We start from the raw sequence: 21,671 nt of genomic DNA on the forward strand, positions 1-21,671 counted from the left end.
TTTTACTGTTATTTTGTTTTGTTTTCCTTTGTTACTTTAGCCTTTTGTTTTGTAGGGACAAGTGTGCTTCATTTCCAGTTTGGGGGTGTGCTTTGAGCCATGCTATTCCAGACAGTTTATCCATCTCCAGGATAAGATCTTTCCATGTTATACATACATTAGGGACAATGTGTAATTTAAGTTTGGGGGTATGGGAGACACTTTACACACTTTGTCCCATTTTTGAAAAATATGCATGTTCATGCTTGTCTTAAAATTTTGGTTGATCTTAAAAATTGTGATTAGATTCTCATTGGTAAGCTTAAAATTTTGAACACATGATCTGATGATAGGATATTTCAGTTTGGTTACTTGCTTTTGGCAGTTGAGAATTCACATGTTTGATCGAATCTACACAAGCACATTACCACATAATTTGTGGGGTATGACATGAAAGTCTGATGTGTGTGTTTCTATGTCTTGGGTGAAATTGGACCTCTTGCCTCATTAAGAATTAAGTGTTCACGTCAAAATGTAAAGAACTTACAAATTGGTTAATGTCAATGTTAGTTTGGTTTCGTAGCCTTTTTGACTTGAGTTTGTAAGTTCTTATGGGTGTCATTGACTCAACACTCTTTACATGGGTCAATTAGAAAGCTTAAGAGAACAAAACATGCACAGCTGAAGTACAAATTTAATTGTACTCTCAAGTTCACGAGTCGTGTGTAGTAAAATGTATGTGCAAGTGCGAGGTCGAATCCACAGGAAATCGTGTTTGCAAAAATCAATTTTCTAATTTAAACCAATTTTATCTTAACCTAGTTCCAAATTTCATATTTTTGTCGTGCAAAAACATAAACTAAACTAAATGATTTGAAAACAATTAATAGAAAAGTACTAAGGTTATCCGAATACGCCTCGCCAAATCAAACAACATGTTCTTGCATTTTACGCATACAATAGACAACCAAAAAGTTTATACATTGTTCAAAATTCGTAAACACGCATATGAAATCATTCGATGAATCCATCTGTTAAAAGAATCACAACGAATATTTAATTGAGATCAAATTATCCACTATATCCGTAGATCAGAATGGATATTAGTCTCAATCCAATCATTCGACGTACCCCCGAACGAGACACAACGAATAAAAAATTTAGCATGAATAAAAGAACAACATTGAATCAAATGAAATTAATCAAACAATTGAATTGGCTTTGAACAACAATTTAATTAAAAATCACATTGTATACATAAAACGACAAGAACATGAATGTTTATCAATGACGAGGCTTCACCTTCAACCTTAGTTGAAGGTTTTAGCCTCTCATGATAACAAAATGAATAGACATCATGAAAAAACGTAAAACTTATAATAGAATTGGAGTTCAAAGCTCCAAAAACCCAGGAAACACGAATTTTGACAAATTACGGTGCCCCCGGCACATCTTCGTCTGTTTACAATAAAAAAAATTGGTATTTATAAGCTAATTTTAGGGTTTCAACGCTGCCAAGTCGGCCGAGAGCGATCGATCGCACTCGTGCAACATGTCTCCTATGGCGCAGGGCGAGAGTGCGCTCGATTGCACTAAAGGTGCGCTCAAGTGCACTACCAGTCAGAATTAGCCTACTCTTGTGAAACATGACTTTGTAGATCTTTGAGTTAGCTTTCCAATGACACCAAGATCACTACAATTAGAGCTCTACAACTCTATATATGGTCTTTTTAGTGGGACTCGTCGGGTGCGAATCATCACTCGATCCAAATTTGCTGCCAACGCCCCCTAAAGTGTCTTAAGCCCCATAATTAATGGATTTTCCCTTTAAAGGAGTCGTTTTTCCTTAACGAACTACAAATCATTAAAATACCAAAACTAACCAAAACATTATAAAATAATAAAGCTAAAGGCTTAGTAAATATAAATTAAGGGGTTCAAATATGCAATATTTGTTACTAATCAACAGCCTGACTAAAAAATAATAATAATAATAAAAAAGAAAAGAAAAAAAAAGAGAGAGAGATAGAGAAAAAGAAAAGTTATGCCATAGTTATTCATTCTATTAGGGACTTCAGTGAACTTTGAAATACTAAGACATAGCACATTGGAACTATTTGGAGGCTTCATATTTGTGTCCTAGTTCACTTTGCACTATTTCAAACTTTTGATGCCTTAGTCTGTCTCTTGTAAGTGATTAGACTTTAAAATTCTAATTCATTGTGAAGATGGAGTTTATCTTTATAAGATTGGTAATGAATGAAAATCATGGTTTTAAGTAATACTTGAGTTTTGGATAACATGAACTTGTGCATAATGCTTGTTGCATACGCTAAATGCAATCGTACATTCCACGAAAGATGGATTTATCTTTTTATTTTTCATTTTGTTTTTAATTTCGTATTACTAAGGGACTAGCAATATGTAAGTTTGAGGGTGTGTTAAGTGCCAAAATATTGATATTTTAGCCCTTAACTTATATTTGTTAATTCCTTAGTTTTGTTTGTTTGTGCTATTTTTTTCCTTTTTGTATTTTCTTTGTTTTATAGATTTTTGGAAGAAAAGAAAGCATTTATGGAAGTATTGGGCTTAAGGGACAAAATTGGGAAGAAGCTAGAAGTTTTGGATCAAGCTTAAGCATTATGATAGTGCGATCGATCGTAGGGGACTTACGCTCGAGCGCACTACCAGAGAGGTCCAGACGAGCGAGCAAGCCGTGCGCTCGTGCGCTCAAGAGGAGACTCGATCGCAGACATGCGATTGAGCGCACACGGTTGCGATCGATCGCACCCGTGTGCTGGAAAAAAGACAGCTGCAGCCATACTTCTTTTTCTTGCAAATTAGGTTTTCAAAGTCCTAGTTGCACTAGGACTAAACCCTACGAGTTTACTAGGGTGTCTAGGATTTCTAGAGTATTCCTAAGCCTATAAATAGACCTCTAAGCCTCACAATTATACGCAACCTTGGAGAGAGGAATTGGAGGCTACTTCAAGGAGTCGTTTTCGGTTTCTTCTTTACCTTTTCTTTTTACTTTTATTTAAATTATGTGTAACTAATACTTTAGTAGGGCTAGATTGAAGCCCTAATTATGTTTATTTAATATTTCAATATTGGCGCCTATGTGATAATCATATTATGATACTTAACTTAATTAATTCCTGTTTTATTGAATTTCTCATATGTGTGTGATTGGCCATTATATGCATGTGGTATGAATTAGTTATTTATTCAATTTGGATGATCGAGTCCTAGGCTTGATAGAGTAACAAAATAATTTTCTCACAGGTTCTTGGGTTAATCAACATGCAAAACCGGGAGTATACACCCATGCCCTAGGCTCTATGTGTTTGTCGATTTTCATAGATTTATGCTATCTTAAAAAACAACTTAGTATACACCCATGCTAAATCCTTTAAGAAAGAAAAGAGTTAGAGTATACACCCATGCCTAATTCATTGCTTAGGGAAATCAATAGCTTAAAGAGTAGACACCCATACCCATAGGGTGGCAAACATTAGGTATTCATAATATGATTAGAACATTGGCATATTGTTATATTATTTGAGCATGATTAGTGGTGGATATCAAAGCCCTACCTTTTATTTATCTTTATTTATTTTCAATATATCAATATCAATTTCGTGACAAAGTTGATATTTTAATCAATTCTAAGCAAAATCAACAATTTTCGTGGGAACGATCTCGTACTTACTGCTCTATACTACTATTTTGATCTTGTGCACTTGCGAGTTAAAGCATACCAATTATTATCTATTAATTTAGGTAGTATTTGGCACAACCACTAGCTTAGATAGAGATGCCTTCGGAGCAAACGTGGGTGATTGCGCAGGACCATATTCGAGTAATTTTTAAGGACTTGGATCAAGTTTGGTTACACTCTACGTGGACGAATGGAGGAAACACCCGAGATGATACGATCAAGATTGTTATCTCTTTAGCTTTGCTTAAACTTAGGATTTGATCTGCTGATCTTTTGTTAAGACAATTATATTATGGATTGTAACCTTATTTGATGATGGTCTGACGACCAGTACATTTGATGATTATCTTTATGTGATGAGGTATTTATTTACTCTGGTTTATAAATTTGTGATTGTGTATACAATGCTTTTTATTCCAATAGTTTAGAAAGGCTTTCATTGAGGTCTCTCATCTATGAGAGGTTGAAATCCCTGAGTCTTGTCCCATGAGGGATAGGGCTGGGAGACGAACCATGGGATTAATTACTAGTTAATTGACTTGCCCATCGAGGTCGTTACAGTTGGTATCAGATCCTTATGCTCTGAAGAGACAATAGGATAAAAGGAAAAAAGCACTTAGGCTATGATCACACCAGAGACAGGATAGATGAGTTATTAGGACTTAACCTCTAGGTTGGTTGTTTGGTTCTAGACGAGTCAGTTCTAACTCTGCTCTTTGTTGCAGAGAATGCCGCCTCGAAGGAACCCAACAACTGGACCTAACGTGTTAGAAATCAGAAGCCCTGAGGACAATGTTCACCCTGAGCCTGTGGACAGTCCGGTCTATGAAGCAACACCTCTGGGAAGTCAGGTCAACTAGTGTCGACCTTAGATCGTGATATTGTCGCAAGGCAGTGAGTTGAAGGAGTTGGTTGTTCTTTGAAGGACTTTTGTAGTCATCACTCGAAGAGCTTCGATGGGAGAGGTGATCACATCAGTGTAAAGAATTGGCTAAACGATATGGGGGAGTTGTTGACCATTATTGGAAGCTAAGCGCTAGTGGTAGGACAAGAAGGTGGTGCTTGTCGCTGATTTGGGATCAGAGAATGCCAATACTTGGGATATTTTTAAGCATGAGTTTAATCGGCACTTCTTTCCCAGAGTCGTGCAGGAGACTAAGGTGCGAGAATTTTTGGACTTGGTTCAGGGAGGTATGACGATGATTGAGTATGCCGCGATGTTTTTGCAATTGTCACGATTCGGCATGTACCTCATTCCTAATGAGGAGAAGAAAGCAAAGAAGTTTGAACGAGGTCTGAACTCTCGTATTCAAATTATGATGAGTTGCTTCGACATTCGTGATTTCTCCCAACTCATGGATTGGGCTTCGATCTATGAGGAGAGCTTGAAGGAGAATACAGTTGAGTACGCAGATCAGAAGAGGAGGGCCAAGGACCTGGTACTACGGCAGGAGGAGCCGGACCAGCTAAGAGGATGGCAGTGGGGAGCTTTCCACCCCAGAGGTCACAAGGACGTACCTCTAGTAACCCTCAAGTTCCGTCGTAGAGGAGTCAGATACCGAAGCTGTGCAGGAAGTGTAACAGAGTTCATTGAGGATGATGTAGAATGGCAATCGGGACTTGCTACCAATGCGGTCAGTTTGGTCACTTCAACAAGGACTGCGTGGGCAAAGGAGGTGCTCAGAAACCTTTGGTGCTAGCACGAGTTCACGCACTTGTTCCAGGAGCGTCGGAGGAAGGATCGAAAGTAGTGACAGGTACTATCCCTATAGTTGGATTTGAAGCTTCAGTTTTGTTTGATTCAGAGGCTACCCACTCTTTCGTATCTATTATGTTGTAAGGCTATCTAGACTTGCAGTACAGACTTTGGAACCTTGACTTGCTGTAACTACTCGCGTAGGAAAGAGTGTAGTTTGTAAGCGAGTAGTTTGCAGATGCCCTGTTAGCATTTATGGAAGAGTACTTCCCACAAACTTAGTTGTTCTTCCTATGATTAGTTACGACGTTATTCTCGGGATGGATTGGCTAGCGAAGCATCTGGCGATTATTGACTACGCTCGGAAGCAAGTTACGCTTAGGCCATGGGGGGAAGGAGAAGTGGCTTACGTTGGATCGCGAATAAGGTCTTTACCTCCAACAATTTCTACCGTTCGAGCCAGGAAGCTTATTCTTGGAGGAGGGCAGGTGCTTTTGGCGTTCGTTATCGCCCCGGCGAAGGAAGAGAAGAATAACCTACAAGACATCCTTGTGGTCCGAGACTATTCAAATGTCTTTCCAACAGACTACTCTAGATTGCCACCACAGAGAGAGGTCAAATTTGGAATCAAGTGTGTGCCAAGCACTAATCCTATATCGAAGGTACCATATAGGATGGCACCGTTAGAATTAAAGAAGCTAAAGGAACAGCTCCAAGAGCTTTTGGACAAAGGATTTATCCGCCCTAGTATATCACAGTGGGGAGCGCCGGTGTTGTTTATGAAGAAGAAGGATGGATCGATGAGGATGTGCATCGACTATCGAGAGCTGAACAAGGTGACAATCAAGAACAACTATCCTCTGCCAAGGATTGATGACTTGTTGGATCAGCTACAAGGAGCACACGTTTTTTCTAAGATTGATTTGTGCTCAAGCTATCACCAAGTGAGGGTAAAGGAAGAGGACATTCCTAAGACGGCCTTTAAAACTTGTTATGGACACTACGACTTTTTAGTTATGTCTTTCGGACTAACTAATGCACCAGCTATCTTCATGAACACGATGAACAGAGTCTTTCATGACTATTTGAACCAATTCATTGTGGTTTTCATTGACGACATCTTGATATATTCAAAGACATCAGAGGAGCCCGAGGAGCATCTACGGAAGGCATTAGAGAGGCTTTGAAGGGAGCAACTCTATGTTAAACTCGAGAAGTGCGAGTTCTGGTTGGACAGCGTATCTTTCCTCGGATACATGATTTCTAGAGAAGGTGTAGCAGTTGACTCGAAAAAGGTAAAGGCAATGGTGGATTGGAGAAGGCCAACCAGCGTATTCGAGATCTGAAGTTTCTTAGGACTCGCTGGTTACTACCGACGCTTCATCAAGGGTTTTTCAAAGCTATTGGGACCACTTACTGCTTTAACTAAGAAGAAGGTCCTATTTGTTTGGGCGGACGAGTGTGAGAAGAGTTTTCAAGAGTTAAAAAATCGCTTGATAACTGCTCCAATGTTGGCATTACCTATAGAATCTGGCAATTTTGTAGTGTATAGCGACACCTTTAAGAAGGGATTAGGGTGCGTGCTTATGCAAAACGGCAATGTTATTGCTTACGCTTCACGCCAACTAAAGACTTATGAGTAGAACTATTCCACGCACGACTTGGAGTTGGCAGCAGTTGTGTTTGCTCTAAAGATTTGGAAGTACTACTTGTATGGCAAAAATTGTGAGATCTACATGGATCATAAAAGCTCGAAGTACTTCTTTACCCAGAAGGAGCTTAACATGAGGCAGAGAAGGTGGTTGGAACTGATCAAGAATTATAATTGTGAGATCAACTATCATCCTGGAAAGACTAACGTAGTACTAGACATGTTGAGCATGAAATCAACGGTGGAGCTTGCCGCTTTTGGAATTTCGCAACCTCAGTTGATCAGGGAGTTCCCTGGGATGGGATTGGAAGTAGTAGGCGAAGGTGTGTGTGCACATTTGACTAACCTAGTGGTTCAGTCAGAACTACTTGCTAGAATCAAAGCCACTCAATTGGAGGACTCTGAGTGTGCCAAGATCAAGAAGTTGCTTAAAGAAGGAAAGCCAAATGAGTTCTGTCTTAAGAACGATGGTTGCTCACCCATTTCAAGCAAGTATGTGTGCCAGAAAGCGGAGGATTAAGGAAGGAGATAATGAGCGAGGCTCATCGTTCCACGTACATTGTACATCCTGGTGGTACTAAGATGTACAGGGATGTGAAGGGATCATATTGGTGGAACAATATGAAGCGAGATATTGCAAGATTTGTGGAGCAATGCTCAACCTGCCAACAAGTTAAAGCAAAGCATTAGAGGCTGGCAGGGACGCTCAAACCCTTGCTTGTACCTAAGTGGAAGTGGGATGAGATTGCTATGGATTTTATTTTGGGGTTACCTAAGACAGTCACTGGAGAGGATTCCATTTGGGTATTAGTCGATCGTCTCACAAAGAGTGCTCCCTTCATTCCCATGAAGGTTAAGGATCCGATGAATAAGTTGGCCAGACTATATATTCATAATATAGTCCGATTACATGGAGTACCATCAGCAATTATATCAGATAGAGACTCTCGCTTTACTTCGAGGTTTTGGCAAAGTTTGCAGAAGGAGATGGGGACGGAGCTGAAGTTCAGTACAGCTTTCACCCCCTAACAGATGGCGAGTAGAAGCGGACTAACCAAATTCTTGAAGACATGCTACGAGCTTGCGTGTTGAATTTCAAGGATAGTTGGGTCCAGTACCTACCTTTGATTGAGTTTGCCTACAACAACAGTTACCAGGAGACTATTGGAATGCTGCCTTATGAAGCACTTTATGGACGTAAGTGTAAGTCGCCCTTGTATTGGGACAACATCGGTGAAAGGTAGACATTGGGGCTGGAATTGATTCAAGATACTCGCGACATGGTGCTCATCATTAGGGAAAGGATGAGTGCAGCTCAGAGTCGGCAAAAGAGTTATGCCGATATTCGGAGACAACCGTTGGAATTCAAAGTCAGAGACTATGTATTCCTCAAAATATCACCCATGAGGAGAGTGATGCGATTTGGGAAGAAGGGGAAGCTCAACCCTCAATTTATTAGACCATTTGAGATTACCTAGAGAGTGGGAAGGTTGGCATACAGAGTTGCCTTACCCCCAGATTTGGTCAGAATGCATGTTGTTTTTCATGTCTCGATGCTAAGGAAGTACATCGCTAAGCCCGATGTAATTGTGGAATACGAGCCGTTAGGGATCCAAGAGGGATTGACTTATTTTGAGGAACCGGTGAAGATTGTGGCTAGGAAGGAACAAGTGTTATGTAGCAAAATCGTTAAGGTACTGTGGCGTAACCATGGTGTCAAGGAAGCATCATGGGAGGTGGAGCAAGACATGCAGAGTCGTTATCCGCATTTGTTTGAGTGATTCTGTATGACTCTTTTCTTCAAGATTATACTTGGATGGTATACCTATTTCCGTTTTGGGTAATGGAATAGTTGATGAAGAAAGAGTTTGTTTTTCTCTACAAGATCATGGCACCTATACCAATCGACCTAGACTATATGCGGAACTACTCGTTTTGTGAATTGATAGATTTAGGAGTAGAGATTGATGACGATTGGTATAGCGTTGGTAACATCAAGTATGAACCGCAAGATTACTTACGAGGTGATTTTCCGCAGTTGTTCGAGGATGATGAAGTGCCAGTTAATGGATGGGAAGAGATAGCCCAAGAAACTACTGAGCATGATACCAATGATACCACGGACGAAAGGTAACATTGTGTTCCTCTTTTAATGCTATTCTTTAGGTATTTTATCTAGAAATTTCGAGGACGAAATTTTTTTTAGGAGGGGAGAATGTAGTGACCCAAATAATTAACTAAGCTTAGGTCGTTTAATTAGAGGGTTAATTTGGCTTTTAAGTCACTAAGGATCGCTATAGGGCCATTTTGGGAATTTGGACTTTCGGACCGAACGTACGCTAGGGTTGGAGGACGTACGCTCCTATTTTTAGTAGAGGACGTACACATGGGGACCACCGTACGTACGCTGTCAATAGTACGTCGTACGCTATCAATAGTACGCCGTACTCTACCAATAGTATAAGGACGTATGATAAGGGACCACCGAATGTACGCTACTTTTTGGAAAACCTCTGGTTAATAATTGGACATACGATACAGCCTTTGGACCGCTATGTAAACAGTACCGAACGTATGCCCAATAGTACCGGATGTCTACTACTTTTCAGAAGAGTTGGTGAACATCTCCAGCTTTTCTACTCTATAAATTCTAACCCTACCCTCGCCCTTTTCTCGTTCAAACTCGCCCCCAGGCTCCCAGAAACCCTTTTGTGAGTGTGTGCTTGTGAGATTGTGTGTTTTGTGGAGAAGTAAAGGTATTTTCTTGAAGGTTGCTTCTTGAAGGTAACCCTCTACACCTAACATTTTCTTTCTAAGTCGTTATGTTCTTTTAATACTTTCTAGAGTAGCTTAGATGTTGGGTTGTGATTTAGACATATTATACCTTTGATGTTGTTTAGAGTTGGGTTTACCAATCCATTATATTTTCTACTGCATGGAGACATAGTTTTGAGATAGGTAGTCTTAGAAAGCCTCTTGGTAGCCCTAGAAATCGATTTGGGATGATAGGAGAACGAATGAACAAAACAAGGTTTTACCTGAAATGTTCTGGGCGAACATACGGCATTGGGACCAGACGTACGATCAAAAGCGTTACATGGAACGCTATTTTGGTCAGCCATCCAATAACTCATGTTTACATGCTCTAAGGTTGTGTCAGTTAGACCTAGGACTAATAGAAGGTTTTCAACAAATTTGGAGGACCCGAACTTGTGAAAGGAATACTCGGAGGATTTAATCGATCTAGGTGAGTTTTAACTCACATAATGCTCGCTGTTATTTTCCATGACTGCAAGTCTATTTTGTGTATCAAAATATGCACATTTGCAACTTTCACGAATTACACTTGTTGCACATGAACTCTAGCATTTTTGAGAAAAATGTTGTGCTGAATATGTTAACAAAGTGAGACATGTAAAAAGCATGCATATAAAATACAGACAAAATAAATTGCATCGTATGACATGGTATACCGATACGTGCGAGATAACGGCCATGGGTTTACTATACGTGTTAACTTTATGGTCAAATGTGTGTGTTATATGGGCCTTAGATCCAATGATTGTTTCGTGACTGCCACAGCCTTAACGGGTGGCCACTACAGGACGGACATCATTAGCGGTGTGGGCCACTCAAGGTCAGACTCGGTTGTGCCACTAATGGGATGTATTGTTGCGTACTATGGCTGGGGCACCGGCATTGTATTACAGGTCTCTCGGGACAGCGCTGACCCTGCTCTCCGATAGATCATACTCTTGAACTATGATTGTTACTTTATATCATATGCATATATCATATATCTATATCACATTTATGATAAACTGTTATGATGGAACTGTTGCATACTTTATAAACACCAAAGTTAATTACAAAAATTGGCATGGGCATTATCTGCGTTAAGTAGTTAACATCCACTAAGTCTTTGGATTTATCCCTTTATTTTATGTTTTTCTTCCCTCTATTATGAATAATTGCGCGGTTTAGCTAGCTTAGATGGAGATACCTTTGGAGCAGACGTGGGTGATTGCGCAGGCGCGTTAGAGATGATATGGCAGCGTTCTTGGTGGGTATAGGACGACCGGCGGCGGATCTATGGAACAGTCCGGCAATGTGGCTAATCTAGCAGACGTGGCAACACGTGGGTAACACTGTCGCAGCTTCGGGTGGCACGTGCAGTAGCCAAGGGTGTGGGTCTTCAACAGATTGATAGATTTGTACCTTGCAAGCTTGATTCTGGGATTATTTTTCCAAATTGTGCTGCGTTGAAAGTGTAGAAGAGACTAACAGGGAAGATGGAGTGCTTGGCGGTGTGTGGACGATCAGAATAGTGAGATTGCTGGAGAGAACGCCAGGAAACGTCAATGACGTTTATTGGAGGCCACAAGAAAGTGGCTCTGATTCCATGTTAAATAACTCTGATACCATGTTAAATATATTGTTGAATATATTAGAAGCAGAAGAATGAATGAGAGAAGAGAGAAGAGAGAAGAGAGAGAGAGCGGAAGCATATAAGACTACATTGTATTGAGTCTAATTGATATGATTACAGAAACGTCTATTTATAGAGAGGCTATGAGTGATAGGCAAATAACCTAATAGACTAGGGAAACCTTAGAATAATATCTAATATATTCGGCTTCTTCCTCTCTGGGACATAGAAGGATCTTTCGTGCCTTCTCCTCTCTCTCTCTCTCTCTCTCGGACGGTTTTCTCATCTCGTACCCATTCTTAAAACACACATGCTAACTCAAGCATTAGAGTGCCTTCGGCTGCAGCCGAGGGTCCTCTAACCTCTTCTTTATTTTGCAGGCACACTATTCTCACATCGGGAACCCCATCTCAGCTCAACCACCATAATGACTGTCATGGTAGGAGATTCTCAACCCCGAAAATGATCCAATAATATATATTTTGTTTTTTACTTGGGTTTTAGCTTCAACAACCATTACTTTTTTCTTCTTCGAAGCAATTGACGATCAAGGGCAAGAACATCCTAATAGTCCAAGCCATGGCTCAGAGAGAAACGAACCCGTGAGATCAAGGTGGACTCGCAAGACGAAACTGTGAGAATAAGAAAACTGCTCGAGAAATTCGGTTCGGTCGGCGATGCAAACGTGTTCTACTGGTTTCAGAACTGGCGCTTGAGATCTGGCCGCCGTCAGCGCCAGATGCAGGCTTCCCTCGAACAAAGAAATCAGGCCCAAGTTGTCACTGGTGCAACTCAGTTCGAGAGCAGCTCCGGTATCGGGCCTTTGTCAACTTCTTTTCCATCTTCTTATCACCTTGGTGTCGCTCATCACTGTCATTTTGCAGTCTGCGGTCAACTTAGTTTCCCAGAAATAGAGCAGGGCTCCGCCGTGACGCCCGCTTTAAATTTGCAATACCCAACCTGGTAAATGCATGGCTGAGACACTTAAATACTAATTTCCTTTCTCTTTAATCAATTTAACTAATTACTTGTAATCTTTATCAAAATTCAGAAACTTTAAAACTCTCGTTGCTGATCATTAGAATAATTAAGGGCGTTGGAGAAGAATGAATTATCAACTCTTTTGATGTGACAGTTTTTTTGTATTTTCATTTATATTATATAGTTCTCCTTTATGCTATATCTTTGTTAATCTTAAAGAAGCATTTTCGATTGATCAAATGGATCTTTGGTTATGTGTGAGATTTATTGGACATATATATATATATATACTTTTTGACGTTTTTCAGATGACGAAAACTCATGTCTATATATATATATATTAGTTTGTATGGAAAAAAGAAATAGCGTACTAGCTATTTCCATGCGTTTTTCAGATGGTACTCATGTCTATTGTACCATCCCTGGCGCAAAAACCGTACCAGGTACAAAGCACAAAAACAAAGGAAATTAAGGAAGGAGGCAAATGAGGGGAAACCGCGTATAAAGAAGAAGGCAGTGGGTATCCTGTTTTGTAGTTACGTAATATTATAAGGAGATGCCAAAGTATTCGAGGTTTAAGCCAACCTTTATGGCTCCTCACCCTCCTCTCGTTTAATATAAAAAGTTTTAACACAGAAAAGGTTCTACTTTAGGCCATGTTTGCTTAACGTCACATATAATAAATTATTGCATGGTTTCTTGACCATCCATTTGGATTCTTCAATTCCGGCTATTTTTTTATTTTATTTTTTATATTTTTATATTTGCTTCTTCCAGCTTTCCATGCATTCCTTCACATGCACTTGCTGGCCGAAACCCTAGTTACAGAGTCCACCTTTCACACTTTGTCATTCATCTTATTCATTTTTTACCATTTTGACCCACTCCTTTCAAACTTTTGAGTATAAAAATGAAATTAAGAACCACATTTTCATAGAACCACAAAAGTTTAATTACATATGGTCAAGATATGTGCATTAAGTCATTCTTGTTGTTGAAATATATATAAAATATAAAATAAGAAAATTTGAAAATAACATGTTAAGGAAAATGTTAATATACCTAATTTAGAAAATATAAAATATTTCAACACTTGTGTCTCTTTTATGTCACTCCAAGAATGATGTGACATTTAAAATTACTATTTGATAAAAATTCAATAATGATCAATTATAAGCCCAATTAATAGTGATTTTAGAAGGCACATCATTCTTGGAGTAATACAAGAAGAACATAAAAGAGACTTTTAGCATTACTCTTTAAGGTCGAGCAGCAGCACTAAGAAAAAAGATCATCTTCATTTCATTTAAAATAGATAATATCCGATTAGTGTATCTTTAGAGAGGTAAAATTGTTTAAAAAAATTAAAATAACAATTTTACCCCTCTAAAAAACACTAAATGAATACTATCTAGCACTAAGAGCATGTTTGAGATTATATTAGAGAGTTTAAAAAGTACTTTTAGTACTTAAAAAACCGTGCCAAACAAAAGCTGGGGCATGTTTGATAAAAAATTTTAAAAGTGCTTTTTTTACTTCTTTACTCTAAAAAAAGGCAAAAACGTACTTTTAACAAAAACTTAAAAATAAAGTTTTTGTCAAAAAGTACATTTTTTACTTAAAAACTTAAACGCAATTCCAAACAAGTTTTAAGGCCTTATGTTGTTTTCTCATAACATAGTTACCAACTTACCATCAAGTGTTGCTACCTATATATATATTCAGATTACAAAAATACATGCAGGACTCGACAAATAATACAATTTAACTGAAAATGTCTTGAATTTAATTAAAACGCTTTTCGACAGATAATGATTTTTAAGTGTCTAAGAGCTGTTGAACTATACATTTTCTTCCCAAGTGGTGCAGAAAATGGGTAAAGGGTGACATTGTAATTTCATTCGTATATATATATATATATATATATATATATATTTCCAACCCTCTATATAGCTCCCCCCTTGAAAGCGGTTCTCCATGCGTTCATTTTGCTTTATTATTCTCCTAAATATATATATAAATAAATATATAAATATATATGTATATTGTTTTTTACTTGGGTTTCCGTTTAAGCTTCAAGAAGCATTAGTTTTTTCTTCTCGGGAGCTAGCAATGGAAGATGAAGGGCAAGAACATCCTAATAGTCCAAGCCATGGCTCAGAGAGAAACAACGAGCCAGTGAGGTCAAGGTGGACTCCGAAGCCGGAGCAAATCCTTATACTGGAGTCTATCTTCAACAGCGGAATGGTAAATCCCCCCAAAGACGAAACTGTGAGAATAAGAAAACTGCTCGAGAAATTCGGTTCGGTCGGCGATGCAAACGTCTTCTACTGGTTCCAGAACCGGCGCTCGAGATCTCGCCGCCGACAGCGCCAGATGCAGGCTTCCCTCGAACAAAGAAATCAGGCCCAAGTTGTCACCGGTGCAACTCATCAGTTCGAGAGCAGCTCCGGTTTGGGTGTCGGCCCTTTGTCAACTTCTTTTCCATCTTCTTATCATCTTGGTTCCTCGTCCTCGACTGGAGGACTTACCGGCAACGTCGACGCTGTCGGTCATCACTGTCTCTTTTCAGTCTCCGGTCAACTTGGTTTCCCGGAAATCGTGCAGGGCTCCGCCGCGACGCCCGGTTTATGTCGTTCAGATACTTTAAATTTGCAGTACCAATCTGGTAAATGCATGGCGCCTGAGATACTTCAAATAATTAAATCATCCAATTAATTTCCCTTCTCTTTAATTAATTTAACTAATTACTTGTAATCTTTATCAAAATTCAGAAACTTTATTTTTTTTTTATCTTTTCTCAGAGCTAGCTCTCATGTCAGTCAGCAAGCAGGGAATCTTCATTTATATTATATAGTTTTCCTTTAGGGTATATATATCTTTGTTAATTTGAAGAAGCATTTTCAATTAAAAAAGCTGCACTTTAATTTCCACCTTAGATCTCAAATGGATCTAAATTTGGGTATGTGTGAGATTGATTGGACATACTTTTTGGCGTTTTTCAGGATTCATCACAGTGTTTATTAATGGGGTTCCAACAGAAGTTCCAAGGGGGCCACTTGACATGAAAACAATGTTTAGTCAAGATGTTGTGTTGGTCCATTCCTCTGGAGTGCCTCTACCCATCAATGAATTTGGCTTCTTAATGCAGGGGTTGCAGCATGGCGAGAGCTATTTCCTGGTAATTACCACTTCCTCATCATCAAATCAATTTCATTAACCAATTTTAACTAATTCTTACTCTTTTCAATTTTAAAAATTCTTCTTAATTAGCATTTTCTACTACTTCTTGAGGACTTTAAGGACATGTTTGGACTAACTATTTTAATTACGGGATCTAATGGTTATTTTTCTATTTAATTTATGGTACTGATGCCTTTGGGATATATATATATATATATTTAAAGTTCATGCAATCCAGAAAAGCAACTGATGAGATAAAATTTTGGAAACAGGTTTCAAGACCAGCTTAAGAAATAAAGCCGCACCAATCAATGGGAGAAATTCCAACTTCTTTTAATTCCTCTTGCTTATTGTCTCTTCTTACTTACTTCCTTTTTTTTCTTCTTCTACTTTTTTTTTTTTTTTCTTTTTATTTTTCGTTATTTTGTGTTTGTGGCTAGGCTTTTATCTATGTGGTTCCGGGTTACTTATAAATAAAAATGTTATTATATGATTATTAGAGTCTAATGAATTCTACATGCACTTATGTTTTATGTTTTTTTTTTCTCTTATAACCCAGTTCTGCACTTTCTTTATATATATGTGTGTGTGTTGTGTTAATTAATTGCTGAAGACAGCTAGCCATTGGACAATTGAATATTTGTCTTCCCTTTCAGTGTTGAGCGGGGGAAGGGGGGGTGGGGTTCTACTTGAGCACCCTTAGTTGTAAATAAAAAATGAGTGCACTTTTCATGAAGTTGGGCAAACATGCAGAACCCCTTTTAGTTCAATCAATGATGTTTGGTCCCCTAAAATGAAAATGAATCAATTACAATGCTACATTTTTTATTCTTTTCTTCGGAGAAAATGGAGGTTTGCAACTTTACCTTCTGACCAACCCCGCTTAGACTGGGATTATACTATTTTTTTCAAATGAATTCTTCTTTACATATACTACTACTGCTGCTGCTATCTGGGTCTGAGCTAACCAGTCATATCTATCAGATTAAAAAGAAGCTCTTGCTTTTCTATTCATCTACACCTAGCTAGGTTTTGCATGTTACAGTATATGATCCATCTTAATTGGTACAGAAACTCTTACTGTTGGTGTGTATTTGAGCTTGAAATTATGGATTCTCACACAAATAATATCTTTTTTTAGCAGAAGAAAATATATAGTAGAGATAAAGAGAGTATATATATATATATATATATTTCTGATAGGTCGTGTGTTTTTTTTCACCTGTTTGTCATCTTGGAGTCCTGGGGTTCAGAGGCAGGGGGACAGGGGGCCGCTAACCCTGAGGATTCGTTTCCATATAACTGTGAGAAATTATTTTTGATATGTTGCTTTACTTAATTATGTTAACCCTAATTGTCTGAGAATATATATTTATGGTATAATTAGCCCCTACCCAAAAAAAGAAAAATCCTACTCCTTTGTCAATGCCTCATTGAATTTCATATGAGTTGTGGGAGTATCCCACATAAGATTCATGTATGTGACTGATTTTTTTTTTTTTTTTTCTTAAAATGTAAACCTAGATCAATTAAAACGCTAAACCCTAATCCTAATTGCATGAGAAAAGAAAACGCTAACATATTTAAACCCCCTTAATTATGTCCTCTTTTCTCTCGCTTTTCTAAAAATTTTCAAGAGAGAAAACACCAAAAACCTGTAGCATATTCGGGCACCCCTTGATTTTCCAAAGATTTAAACTGCAAGCTTCTCTTCAAGTTTTCATACTCCTAGTTGTAAGTATTTCAGTCTTTATATTTAATTTACATGGAAAATTTCATGTTTAGTTTTATATATATATATATGTTTAATTTATCAAGCCTATGTTTTTGCATGAAACCATTGCTTACATTTTTCCTAATATGCATGACACATCATGTATAGAGAGAAAACATTGTTAGTTCGTTCATATTAATTATTCAACATACAAATTGATTTTCATATGGTGTCGCTTAATATGTTCATGAAAAAGTCCTGTGATCACTTTGAAAACAGATATTATACATAATAACCACAGATTTTAGGCAAAAATCGAGTTTAAAAAACACAAATTTCTAAATAAATTTTCAAGAAAATCTATACTTATTTGAATCTCTTCCGGAAAGTTTGTGTAAAATATTCGAGAACATTATTTGATCAATTGTTTTTAGGTTATGTCCTCAATGCAGCTAAGCTGTGTCTTTTTAAGCCTTTTTAAATTTTTTGGTATAGAATTAAGAAACTAGTTAGGAGAAGGTCCAATTGGATCATTCTTGGCAATTCCCCCATTTAGAAAGGCACAGAATAATTTTAGAAGGCAAGAATAAGTCAATAATTGATTTTCTCAGTGAAAAATGCTTTTAAGTCGCTTCAAGAAAATCAGTGAGGACAACATTGTCGCAATTGCTTCGTCAATAAAGGTTATTAGGAATGACTTTTAATTTAAATATAATCTTTGATATGTTATTATCAAGGACGGCAAAAGTTGTCTCTAATAGTTTTAGCATTGCAAATAACCTAATTAAGTACCTAAACTCACACGTTGTTGATAACTTTGTCTTGTTTTATATAGGGGAAACATCACTTTAGACACCTAAACTACTACACACGTTTTGAGCAGATCCCTCAAATTTAAAAAACCCTCAATTTCATCCATTAAACTTTTAATTTGATGCAATGTACTATCCTTCATCAGTTTTTAAACGTTAAAAGTGAGAAAATGTCTATTATAAATAAAATTCTTATAAAATGACTATTATATCCCTTAGCCTTTTTATAAAATTCTAAATTTACCTTTAATTTCAAATAAAAAATAAAGTTATTATAAATAAAAAAATCACAAGGTGACCTACGTTTTGGTCACATATTTGTGACCTTTTTTTTTCTTCATTTTTTTCATTCTTTTTTAAATAAAAATTGAAGGGTAATTTAGTCTTTTTAAAAAATTTTACTAAGGTTTAACAACAAAAATTAATCGATGGAGTAAATTGTATCAAATTAAAAATTTGAGGGGAGAAATAAGGGTGAAATTGAGAGTAGGTTCGGATTTCCTGTACACATCTTTAAAATTTTCATATGCATAATTAGGACATTGGAAGTGATGACACAGCCTAAAGATCATCGAACAGATTTCAACGTTTCCTAGAGAAAAGATAGAATATTCATTATATATATGAAATTAAAACCCAGACAAGAATTGTTGACATTCACATAAAAAACTGCCTTAAAGAACCTGCTATTTACACAAAAAACCACTGACAGTTTTTGATTGAAGGGTCGAGGAACATGTTTGATGCACTATCATTATATATACTTTGACCACGGTTAAGAGCTCCAAAAATTAATGCTTAAAAAAAGGATTTTTTAGAAAGTATAATTACATGAAACACGATCATTTCCATTTCATTTGAACTGAATATTATCCAATTAATTATAGTGGAAGGGTATTAATTACATGATGTCATGAAAGTAGAAATTATTCTAAGAAGTGTAAGCGGAGTAGATATATAATATTAGAATATATAATATGGTAAAATATTTATTTTACACGATATTTACATTTTAGAAGATTAATTGATGGTAAATGATTTGATTATCATACTTATTTTTATCACCACATATATAGATTATAATCTTTTCTATTTAAGTATGATAGAATAGTGAAAAACTATGCAGAAAATTATCTCAAACCTTGTGTTTGTCAAAAAGGTTTAAATTTCCTCTACAAACTTATCAATTTATCCCGTTACGAAATTATTTTCGAAATAAATTGGTATCCAAGCCAGGTTTTTTTAAGGATTCCCTTCTTTGATTGTTTTAGAAGTAGTGTTGGCTGTCTTCGGTGGCGGATACAAAGGAGGGCGGGCAGGGGCACCCACCCGCCCCTCCAAAAATTTGACTTTTTTTAAAAGCGTAATATATATATATTATTTTAGTTCCGCCCCTCCTAATACGAATTCTTAGATCAGCCACTGGTTGTCCTCACAATAGTTTTACTTTTGAAGAATTCTTTAAAAAGTTTTCACTTCGGCCTTGAAATTATTGTGTTTACTTGATTTTATGCTTTGATTTTATCCTTAAATAACTACATATAATATCACCAATGATGTCTTTTTTGTGTTTAAATATATATAAAAATGTATAAAAATATAGAAATGATGTCGTATGTAGTATGGTATTATCATATTATTATAAAAACGATGTCGTTTTTATTTTATTTTTTATTTTTTACCTTTTAAAAAATTTTCTTTAAAATGCGGTTAGCAGTTATTAGGATTATAACTGCTAACCATAGGCGATTAGTAGAGGCGGTTAGTAAATTTTACTAACTGCAACCGCCTTTTCACCTCTGTATTCATCCCATTCTAAATATTAGTTATTAGACAAATTTCTGCTATCGTCCCCATGATATAGCGCCACCATTAATGGAGATGGCTACTATAATCATCCCAATTGGTGCCATCGTCACCCCATCTATATAAATTAGGGGTAATAATTCGTTTTGCATGTCGGATTTGAGTCGTGTCAAGGCATGTGTATAAGATTATATAAGTCAACCTTAACCGGACCCCTTTAATTAAACGGGTCAAATCCCTCAATCCTAACTCTCTAATTTTGTACTAGGTTCATGTCGAGTTTGCGGGTCATATCAAAAATAGCCTGTCATTATGTCCCATGTCGGATTCAAGTTGTGTCGAAGCATGAGTATAAAACTATATAGGTTAACCCTAACTCAATCCATTTAATTAAACGGGTTACACTTCTCAACCCTAACTCAATCCATTTAATTAAATGGGTTACACTTCTCAATCCTAACCCTTTAATTTCATTTCATAGGATACTTGTTGCTAGTTTTATTAATAGCGCCAGCTAGATCTCTCCTAATAATAGTAACACTTGGGGCAATGTCCAGGAAAGAAGCATGCGACAGTTGTTTCCTGGGATCATATTCATATTTTGAGTGCTCCCATTCCCATATATATATATATATATATATATATAGAAGTAATTGTTTTTATAATTAATTTTACAAGTTGATAAAACTGCATGGCCAGTACGTGGATTCCCTCTTGAATGGAAACCTCAAAACCCAATGAAAATATCAGCAACTTGGCTTCCACACCGACCATTATAACCAATCCAAAGCAGACGGATGTTTGTTAGGGCTTTTATTTATTTTTACTTGATAACATTAGGGCTCGCCTACCCAGAAATACCATGTGAGTGCAGAATTTACAAGTATTATAAAAAAGAAATTAATAATATTTACGTTAGATTCTATAGTTCTAGATCCCAAATCCTCACTGTGCTTGTAAAATGCAGGTTAATTTGTTGACCAGGAAACAGCTCAGTCAACCCTGCTGTTGGAGAATTCAAGGTGGTCAAAATTTTCAATCATGCTCATGATTTGAAGCGTTACAGAAATGTCCTATTGCTTTTAACAAATCCAGCAGGGTTTGTCTGGATTGATCATGTGAAGATTGTGGGGATTCAAGTTGAACAAATATTGTATTTCCATGCCTGCTATTGGCCAAAACAGTAGTACAATATGTATTTGCTTCTATTAATTTTCTTAATGGATATTGCGCTTACCCTTTAGCTCCACGGTTACATTATTATAATTAAGTAGCTTTTATTTTTCCCTTTTGAGAAATTTTTTTCATAGATGAAAAAGTGGTCACGTGATGAACGCGTGACCATTTTGGTGTGGGCGTGATTGTTTGAGACTATGAGAGAAAGGTTCTAGCAATAATGTATTCTTCGAGGATGTTCATCACTAATTCAGCTATTGATGTAGACTACAATACCTTGGAGTATATGAGGAAGACCCGAAGGGATGATTGTGTGAAGACGCCCCACAAGATGGTGACACGATCTCAGACTCGCACGGCTACGGAGGTAGTCCCTGGATCTGCGATCGATCGCACCTTGACTGCGATCGAGCACAGTGCACCTGATATGGAGGAGTTTGTCTTTGGAACTGCAACCGATCCACCCCTGCATCTGCAATTGAGCGCATGATTGAGTGCACAAGTCCCTGGAAGTGCGACCGAG

At 37.3% G+C, this 21,671-nt stretch overlaps 1 protein-coding gene across 1 annotated transcript; it reads left to right on the forward strand.

Moving 5' to 3' along the window:
• Positions 1-14,529: 14,529 nt before the first annotated feature.
• LOC132162151 (WUSCHEL-related homeobox 11) lies at positions 14,530-15,997 on the forward strand. Its single transcript, XM_059572412.1, has 3 exons — positions 14,530-15,125; positions 15,463-15,638; positions 15,913-15,997. Exons 1-3 carry the CDS (start codon positions 14,570-14,572, stop codon positions 15,928-15,930), a joined length of 750 nt encoding a protein of 249 aa, XP_059428395.1. The 5' UTR covers positions 14,530-14,569; the 3' UTR covers positions 15,931-15,997.
• Positions 15,998-21,671: the final 5,674 nt, after the last annotated feature.

This window comes from Corylus avellana, chromosome ca9, assembly GCF_901000735.1.
Source record: "Corylus avellana chromosome ca9, CavTom2PMs-1.0".
Taxonomy (NCBI): domain Eukaryota; kingdom Viridiplantae; phylum Streptophyta; class Magnoliopsida; order Fagales; family Betulaceae; genus Corylus; species Corylus avellana.